The sequence below is a fragment of the Myotis davidii genome, unplaced genomic scaffold, assembly GCF_000327345.1.
Source record: "Myotis davidii unplaced genomic scaffold, ASM32734v1 scaffold130, whole genome shotgun sequence".
NCBI lineage: Eukaryota > Metazoa > Chordata > Mammalia > Chiroptera > Vespertilionidae > Myotis > Myotis davidii.
Genome location: NW_006285040.1, coordinates 7,040,103 through 7,050,158, shown reverse-complemented (window position 1 = coordinate 7,050,158; position 10,056 = coordinate 7,040,103). Strand labels below are relative to the sequence as shown.

Sequence of the window (10,056 nt, the reverse complement as noted above, 5' to 3'; positions counted from 1 at the left end):
GAGGGATATTAGAGTTGTTTGCAGTTATGGGTGATGACTAATAAGCTGCTATATAGATTCATGTTCAAGTTTGTGAGTGAACATAGCTTTCATCTCACTTGGGTAAATACCTGGGAGTGAGATGGATGGATCATATAATATTCTTTTTTTAAATCTTTATTGTTGAAAGTTTTACATAGGTCCTCATTCTTCCCCCATTCGCCTTTTCCAGCCTGCTCCCATTCTCCCCTCACCCACCCTCACCACCCCATTGTCTGTGTCCACAGGTTATGCATATGTGCATACAAGGTCATTGGTTGATCTCTTCCCACCCACCCTCCAAAAACTGCCAAGCTGTTTTCCAAAGCGGCCCTATCATTTTGCACTCCCACCAGCCATGTATGGGAATTTCATTGTTTCTGCATCCTTGCCAGCCCATGATATTGTCTCTCTTTTTATAAGGTGTCAAATAAGTATAGTATAGTTGTATCTTATTATGGTTTTAATTTGCATCTCCCTCGTGACTAATGATCCTGAGCATCTTTCCTTGGGCTTATTTTTCATCCAGATATTTTCTTTGTGTAAGTAGTTTGTCCATATTTTAAATGCATTGTTTGTTTTCTTATTATTGGGCTTCAAGGATTTTTATAATTCTAAATACAAGTCCTTTGTTAGGCATGTGATTTGTACATATTTTTCTCCCTGCCTGTGACTTTCAAATAAAAGTATTCTTATTTTAAATAAAGTCCTATTTATTCTTTCATGCACTGTACTTTTGTTCTTTATAAGACAGCATTACATATTTAAGGCTACACAATTTTCTCCTTTGTTTTTTAAAAAAGTTTTAGAGTTCTAGGTTTTACATTTATATTTGTGATCCGTTTTAAGTACTTTTTTTTTTAAATATATTTTATTGATTTTGTACAGAGAGGAAGGGAGAGAAATAGAGAGTTAGAAACATCGATGAGAGAGAAACATCGATCAGCTGCCTCCTGCACACCCCCTACTGGGGATGTGCCCGCAACCCAGGTACATGCCCCTGACCGGAATCGAACCTGGGACCTTTCAGTCCGCAAGCCGACGCTCTATCCACTGAGCCAAACCGGTTTCGGCAACGTTTTAAGTACTTTTTGTATAGTATGAGGTGAATGTAGAGATTTTTTTTTTTGCATATGGGTATATGTCTAGTTGTTCCAGCATTATGAATAGTTGGAAGGACTGTCCTTTCTTCACTAAATTACCCTTCCACCTTTGTCAGAAACGAATGGGTCATATATATGTGTAAGATGATTTCTGTATTCTTCCTTTCTGTTCCATTTGTCTCCATGTTTATTATTCCTTCAATACCACTCCTTTGATTATTGTAGCTTCAGAGTAAATCTGGGAATCCAGTATGTGAATTCTCTAACTTTGAACAGAATGTGTATTCTGTTTTTATGTGGAATTCTCTCAAATTGCCAATTAGGTTAATTTAGTCGAAAGTGCTGTTCGTGTCTTCTGCATCTTTAGTGACAATTTGTCTACTTTTTCTTTTTATTGATTGTTAACAGTGTGCTTTGAAGTCTCCAACTATATTAGTGGATTATTTTATTTCTCCTTTTGGTTATGTCAGTGTTTGCTTCATGAAGTTTGAAGTGCTGTTGTTGGGTGTATACACAATTATAGTTGTTATGTCATTTTGGATAATTAAGTAATATCTCTATCTCTGTTCTGAAGTCTAGTTAACCTAATGTTAGTATAGCTATTCCTGATTTATTTTCATAGTGTTTGCATGGTATCTCTTTCCTATCATTTTATTTTTAACCTGTATGTGCCTTTCTATTTATTTCTTTATTTAAACTTTATTTTATTGTTGACACTATTACAGATGTCTCCATCTCTCCTGTCCCCCACTTCTCTCTGGCCATCACCACACTGTTTTCTGTGTCGATGGGTTATGCATATATGTTCTTTGCTAATCCCTTCACCTTCTTTCATCCAGTCTCCCCTGTTCCTCCCCTCTGACAGCTGTCAGTCTGTTCCATGTACCTAGGACTCTGGTTCTATTTTGTTCATCAGTTTATTTTGTTCATTAGATTCCACATGGCTTCCTATACACAGCCTATAGTTTGGTCTGATTTTTCAATCTAATTTAGCCATCCTTTTTTTTTTTTTTTCAAATGGAAATGAAAAAAAAAGCAGGGGGTGCCATTTTTTAATTGATGTGTTCATAAGGTTTAAACTTAATGTAATTATTAGTATGCGTTAATTAAAATCCACCACATTATTAGCTTATTTTTAATCTCTTAATTAAAGATAAATAATATCATACTACTGAAATAATATTATACTACTTAAAATATAGTATAAGGACAGTACTTGTATCTGTCTTGTTCTCTTGCTCTCCTATTTCTTTCCCCCATTCTTTATTTTTTATTTTATTTTATTTTTTTATCTTTCCTCCATTCTTTATGCTATTGTTGTCATGCATTTTACTATTACGTATGCTGTAAACACAATGCATTGTTAATATTTTGGCTTTAGATAGTTGTCTTCTAGAGCAGTTAAAAATATAATGAATTATATATTTACCCTCATTTATTCCATTTCTAGAAAATTTTATTTCTTTATGTGTATGTTATATCTTAAATGTTGAAATTTTTAAATCTATTAGCATTTACAATACCAATTCCTGACTCCTCCTGACTCTATTTAAAATGTGTAGTGTGTAGGCATCTGTTTGACTTGTATACTTCTGTTCTGCTTAAAATTTCAATACTGTAGGACTGTATATATCATAAGAGGTCCTTCAGCTTAATCTTCAAAGTCTGACAGATTTACTTCAACTGACCTTATTTTAAGATTTATCGGAAGCTCTCCTTCCTAAGTTGAGCTTTAAACCTGCGTGTCAGTGAGTCTCTTTGTATCTGTCTTGTTCTCTTGCTCTCCTTGTGGAGAGGGAGCATCGGAATCACACTGTCCTGCTTTTTAGTGTCTGTCAATAACCTGGCACATCCATGAAGTTAGGTATTGAGCCCCTTTTTACCATTTTCTTTTATAGGTAAAACAACAACAACAACAATAAAAAACCTCAAAAAACATTCTGTACTCCTTAAACCTTTTTAAAAAAATATATTTTTTATTGATGTCAGAGAGGAAGGGAGAGGGAGAGAGAGATAGAAACATCAATGATGAGAGAGAACAATTGATCAGCTGTTTCCTGAACACCCCTCACTGGGGACTGAGCCAGCAACCCGGCATGTGCCCTGACTGGGTATCAAACAGTGACCTCTTGGTTCATAGGTTGACACTTAACCACTGAGCATACCAGCTGGGCTCCTTCAAGCTTTTTCCCCCTATATATCTTTCATCATTTTAAATAGTATTTTCTCTTGAACATTTCACAGAACTCTTTTTGTTAGGGCATGTGAAATGAGTAGTAACAGTATTTACCAACACAAGGGAGCCAGGACCTCTGTAGGACTAACACTGGCTCTAGGAGAATGCCAGGGCACCAAGTGGTATAAATTCTCAGAGATCCCCAGCTCCCTTGCCAAGTAGTGGAGACTGTCCTGACCCTGAGAGCCAAGGGCTGAACTTAAATCCTCTCACTGAAGCCACCATGCCTTCCTTTACTCCAGACTCATACTTTTAGGAAAGCTCAGGGGTTCTCAAGTTGAGTGGATATGCACCCAACAAGCCATTCTCACCTGAAGGCCTAGTTTATTCCAGAGCCACAGACTGCAACAGCTGTAAACATGTTGCTACTTGTGTAGGGGTGGGGCAAAGGAAAAGAGCAGACCGGAAAACCTCCGACTTTTTTGGAGCCAACTATATTCAGTTGCAAGAGAAAAAAATACTCTCAACAGTTGGGCGGGTTCTATAGTAGAACTTAAAAACAGTTGTCAACTATGAGGGTAACTGCAAGAGATTTGTATTTTCAAGGTTTCCCCTTTATTGCATGTCCAGAGCATAACACTCTCTTTTTGTCTCTTTCCCCCTCAAGGGGTGCTACATCCATTGTGTACAGATGCAAACAGAAGGGGACTCAGAAGCCTTATGCTCTCAAAGTGTTAAAGAAAACAGTAAGTTTATTTCGTTATATATACTAGCATCACGAAGGGATCTGTTACCTGAAGAAGCCAAATGCCCTGATTCCAAGGGCAAAGAGCCACTTTGTTGCAGTTAACTCATTTGAATTTCAACTATGAGGGTGCAACCAGATGATTGTTGTTGTCGGATGCTGCTTGTGATCTGAAAGCAGCTGGATCTCAGATTGGATGTGAGGAGGAGAAGGTGGAAAGGAACAGCATGTAGAGCTGGCAGGGGAACCTGGCTCTGTGTATCAGTCATGATTTCAGATATACGTATAGGCCTAGGTTTCAAATGTTGGGTTTGCTTCAGTGAGTTACACCTGGACAAGGGCTAATGTTGCTAGGACTGAACTGGCTCATCTAAGAATGTTTGTTTGGGGGTTTCTTCCTTTTGCTCTATACCTGTAGGAGAGCTGAGGAGGCAAAAGTTACTTACGCTCATCTCCAGTGAGTGAGAAATGCAGGTGGAAGTTCAAAATACAAATGCCAGTAGGATATAACTACTACACCGTGTGCCCCAGAGGGCATTGGTCATTCTAATGCCCCACATACATTTTCTGTCCTTAGGTTGTTTCTCCTTATAAAACCACAAAAAGACAACATTTCCTTTTATAGCACATTCTTCTTTTCTCAAATTTTATGTCAACAGATATGTTAAATATATATACTCTGGAAACCCAGTTATAAAGTATACTAGATGTATCATAAATTTGAAGTCAAATAATGCCAGCTTTAGGGCAATGGACTTTTTTCCCCCTAAAGACAGCTTAGTATCACCAGCTCTTTATGCATCGTCTGGCACAGGGAAATTTTAGAATCTCATATAATGAAGATGAGAATAATAGCACAGGGTTTTCAGTCGAGTAGAAGTAGCATGATATTGGGAAACAATCTCTGAGAATTTAAAGCCATAGCAAACTAACAATGACAGCTTAATTGAAGTTGGTAATATTTTTAAAAATATTTTTATAGATTTCAGAGAGGAAGGGAGAGGTAGAGAGAGATAGAAACATCAGTGATGAGAGGGAATCATTGACTGGCTGCCTCCTGCATGTTGGACCAAGCTCGCAACCCAGGCATGTGCCTCCGATCGGAATCAAACCCAAGACCCTTTAGTCCGCAGGCATATGCTCTATCCACTGAGCCAAACTGGTCAGGGCTGAAGTTGGTAATTTAATGGCAATTGCTACTAATCAACTCTATATTCTGGATTTCCTGTTTGGTGTAGGCAATGATTTAAGTTATCCCAGAATGTGGAGGAATCTTTTGATTAGCAAGGTTTGGAATTTTCTCTTAAATCAATTTCTTATAATCATAAAATTTATTTGAACTAAGGAATATTAAATTTTTTATGAAATAGAATTTTCTGTTAAATATCTACTTCTTAGCTCACTAAGTTGGCATGCTTTATCCAGAATCACACATGAGACGCTTTTGGACTTGGTTGTATCCTTTCCTGCAGGTTAAAAGCATTGTCATTAAAATTTGTGAGTGGTTATTTTTCATCTCATATTTGAGGAAACCTTTAAAGGGACTAGATATATGAAAATACAGAAAAATAAACGTTCAGAAATGACTGTGAATGCTCAAGTGAGTGCTGGTTTAAGTCAAAAACTTTGGATGAGACATTTGGTAGGCTCCTGACTCATTCTCATTGGAAAGTAAAGCTCTTGTTTGCCCTCACTGTATTCTCTTCTCCACCTCTGTTGTGGAAACATCTTCCTCAGAAGGCAGGCAGGAAGAGAACGTGGATGGAAACCAAGAGTCAGATGGAGCTGCAGAGCGATGCTGCAAGGCAGGCGTTGTCAAACACAGTCACTGCTATGCCAAATGGAAGGAGAGAAAATCCCCTGGAGAAACCCAGCTTTGAACGTGAATTAGATAGAATCCCCGGCATTGTTTTCTAGAATAAACCATGCATGGAGAGGAGAGAGAAATAGCAGGCAAAACTTCAAAGAGGAGGAGAGGAGCATGGGAGAGGGGTGGGGATGGGGGAGCCTGAAAGGGCAGTTGCCCCCAGTGTTTTATTCCACATAGGTCATGGAGATGGTAACTTCCTTATCTGAGTGAAGTGAATGAAGCTGAAGAATCTATAGAGGGAAAGTGATGCAGGGAAAACAGTATTTTCCTAGCAAAGCCAGCCAAGGATCTGCTCTTGAGGAGAAAAGGGGGGTTTCAAAAAACTTGAATTATTTATGCAATCTATTATAGGAGCCACATAAAATTACCTCTATTAAATTATTTTTTTCCTACAAAATGGCAATTTTATGTGGCTCAATCTAGTAGATACATATTGTTTAATTCAACAACTTTGGGACCACTAAACTATTTCACTGGATAGTTTGTTAGGTTGTCATTTTATGACTAGAACTAAACATAAGAAACCTGAGAGATTATCTGTCTATTTATCTATCTATCTATCTATCTATCTATCACCTATCTGTGAGGGTTTCTTAAGGCTGCCGTACTAAGTGACCACAACTGACTTAACACAACAGAAATTTATTCTTTTACAGTTCCAAAGGCTAGAAGTCTAAAATCAGAATGTCAGCATGGCTGATTTCTGCTAGAGCTCCGAGGGAGAGTCTGTCCCATGCCTCTCTCCTTGCTCCTAGTGACAGCCAGCTATTGCTTGGTGTTCCTTGTTGTAGATGCATCACTCTACTTGCTGCCTCCTTGTCACGTGGCCATCTTCTCCCTGCACGTCTGCACATCATCTTTCCCCTGTGCAAGTCTGTATCCAAATATCCTTCTTCTTTATAAGGACACAAGTCCTACTGGATTAAGGGCCCACCCCACTCTAGTATGACCTCATCTTAAATTGACTACTTATATCTACAACAACCCAATTTCAAAATAAGGTCACATTCTGAAGTACTAGGGGGTTAGGACTTCAACAAATCATTTTGGGCACAGTTCCTCCCATAATACTATCTAAGAAGTGCAATGAAAGTTTCCTATCTCTTTTACAGTTAATTATTTGATAACAACAATAATCCTCTTTCCCAGGATTTATTTAAGTACTTTTTCAGGACAGTTTATCCACATTTTATTTTGTGGTAGAATTAGGAACCTTTCTCATAGCTTAATATTTTATAAAGAATTCAGTTTACATTGGCAATAAGAGACTTATTTCCCTATAAAACACCCTGATCATCATTGAGAATACATTAGGCACTTATATATTTGTGTGGTAGACAAATACTCTAATTTATCCCTAGGAAGACAGACTAAAGCACCAGCTTTTATGGAGAAATTCATATCCCATTGTTGGTCAGGTACAGGACATAGTTAATACTGATAATGAACATGACTTATCATGTTCAGACCATTGGGTATTTTAGCTAATAAAATATCCCTGTGGGAAATTAACATGTAATTATAATACAGATATTTTTATTACCATATATTTTATAAATGGATATAATACCATATATTAGGAAAACTATAATTCAGAGAATTTGACTATATTGAAAAACATACCAACCAAAAGAGAGACAGACAGACAGACAGAGAGACAGAGACAATATGGGAGGGGGTAGAGATAGAGAAAGACAGAAAATGTAACAAAAACCATTATTGAATTTAGGACAGTATGTTAGTGTCCATGATGGTATTTCAATATTGCAGCATATATGAAAATTCTCATAACGGAAAGTTTGAGAAAGACATAGCTTCAACATTGAGATCCTGTTCTATTTAACTTTTAACATTACTTTCAACATTTGGAAAGCATTTCCAGATCTTGCAGCTTCTGAATGTTATGGTAAGTATTGGTGATTCTCTATTATAGGTGTATTTTAGTTCCAGAAAATAGAAAACGATAGTTGACCCAGCTTTTTCTGTACTGAAAAAACCTGGATGTGTTCAGAAAAAATGTTATCTTGTCTCATTGCATCTTTAATGAGGATAAGGGTTAGAGAGAGAAAAAATAATTGAGTGGCTGTTTTAGGTGGGTATTTATAACTTTTTTCCACTTTGGATTAGTGATTCTTGTACTGAAGAAGTCAAATCACTAGGAGTGGCATCGATACTCTCTCCTCTTTGGCAAAAATGGCCTATTTTGTACCTTTTATTTTGAAATAGTTACAGGCTCACAGGCAGTGCCATTTACTCCTGAATACCTCATCCTATATAATAAAGAGATGGTATGCAAATTGACCATCACACCCTCACACAAGATGGCCACCCCCATGTGGTCAAAGATGGCCACCACAAGATGGCCACCACAAATAGCTGGCAGGGATGGGCAGTTGTGGGTGATCAGGCCAGTAGGGGAGGGAGAGCAGTTGGGGGTGGGGGGACCAGACCTGCAGGGGAGGGCAGTTAGGGCCAATCAGACCAGCAGGGGAGCAGTTAGGCGTTGATCAGGCAGGCAGGTGAGCGGTTGGGAGCCAGCAGTCCCGGATTGTGAGAGAGATGTCCACAGGAATCGGTCTAAACTGGCATTCAGACTTCCCCAAGGGGTCCCAGATTGGAAAGGGTGCAGGCTGGGCTGAGGGACACCCCCCAACCCCAGTGCACGAATTTTGTGCACCAGGCGTCTAGTTTGCACATAAGAACAAATTGGTTTGCAGGCGTGGTGGAACTTACTATGACTTTGTAAAACAAGAAGCAAGTATGAAGGAAAGAAGGTGATTTTTTCCCTTTATCCATGAGCCCTTTGTCATCCCATTTGATGTGATATTTAGAAGAAATTGAGTTAGAGTTTAAAGATTTACTAAGCTACTTCTTCAGGTTAATGACTTCGGGGTATTAAAGGAATCTGACAGACACAGCTAGTAGGATAACCAGTGATTTATAAGATGGAACCTTTTAACTGATGTTGCAAGACTGAATATGCTGATCTTAAAAACTGCACAAAAGGGAGTGTGTGTGCTAAAATTGAAGACATTAAGCACCTGGAACCTTCAGCCTGGACCGAATTTTGCTGAGTAAAATGGAATCTCAACTTTTGAAGATTGACATGGTGATAAGGAGCTACTATTTCAGGGATGATTTATTTGCTTTACCTTCTTTAGGAATGCACACCTTGGGGTATATTTAAATAATCACACACTTTGGTCCTATCAGTAATGCTCATTTTAAAGAACTGATTGCGATGTAAGAAAATTATGCTCACTAGTAACTTATAGTGTCCCTGGAATTTTGGAGACACATATTTGAATTCTGGAATTCAGATGAAATTTCGAACTATGTTGCTTAATTCTTGGAAAAGGTTGCATTCAGTTTACTGCAGAATCTTTGCCCTTTCTTGAAATACCCAGTATTGAATCTAAGAATTAATCTCAGTGTGTAAATTCATAATGTATAGATATTCTGACTTTCCTGATGAATGGCTATGCAGTTGTGGGCTCTGGAGCCAGACACATTGGGTTCTGGATCACTTCTGCCACTACTCCCTGTGTGACTCTACAACGAATTATGTAAATATCTCAGTCTCACTTCCTTCATCTGTAAAATGGGTTTAAGAATGTCTAGCTCATGGTGTTCTATCAAAGATAATAATGAGATAATGTATGTAACATATTTCTCATCACCCTGAAAGCATATAATAAAGGTGAACATTATTCTTATTATTAATTATAATGGGATCAGACAGATATTTTATAATAGTACCAGTTTAGTCTATGCAATTCTAATGCTCTCATTAGCTTGATTTAAACCTGTACAGTTATCCTGGCTGGTGTGGTTTAGTGATGAGTGTACACTAATGAACTAGGAAGTCATGGTTTGATTCCCAGTCAGGGCACATGCCCAGGTTTCATACTTGATCCCTGGTAGGGAGTATGCAGGAGGTAGCCTATCAATTCTCTCTCATCATTAATGTTTCTATCCCTCTCTCCCTCTCCCTTCCTGTCTCTGAAATCATTTTTAAACTGCACAGTTAGCAGCACCAGACATATTGTGCATTTCTGTATGAACAAAATTAATTACATTGTTTTTGGAATACCTTTAAAATTTCTGCTAAAAATGGGGATATATAGTATATCCATAAATTTAA

The 10,056-nt window shown here is 37.9% G+C and overlaps 1 protein-coding gene across 1 annotated transcript in view; it reads left to right on the top strand.

Moving 5' to 3' along the window:
• Positions 1-10,056, top strand: part of CAMK4 (calcium/calmodulin-dependent protein kinase IV) — a 170,240-nt gene that overhangs the window by 96,923 nt on the left and 63,261 nt on the right. Inside the window, exon 4 of the mRNA XM_006755308.2 lies at positions 3,965-4,043. Within this exon, the coding sequence (XP_006755371.1) occupies positions 3,965-4,043 (79 nt within the window). The remainder of the gene's footprint in view (positions 1-3,964; positions 4,044-10,056) is intronic.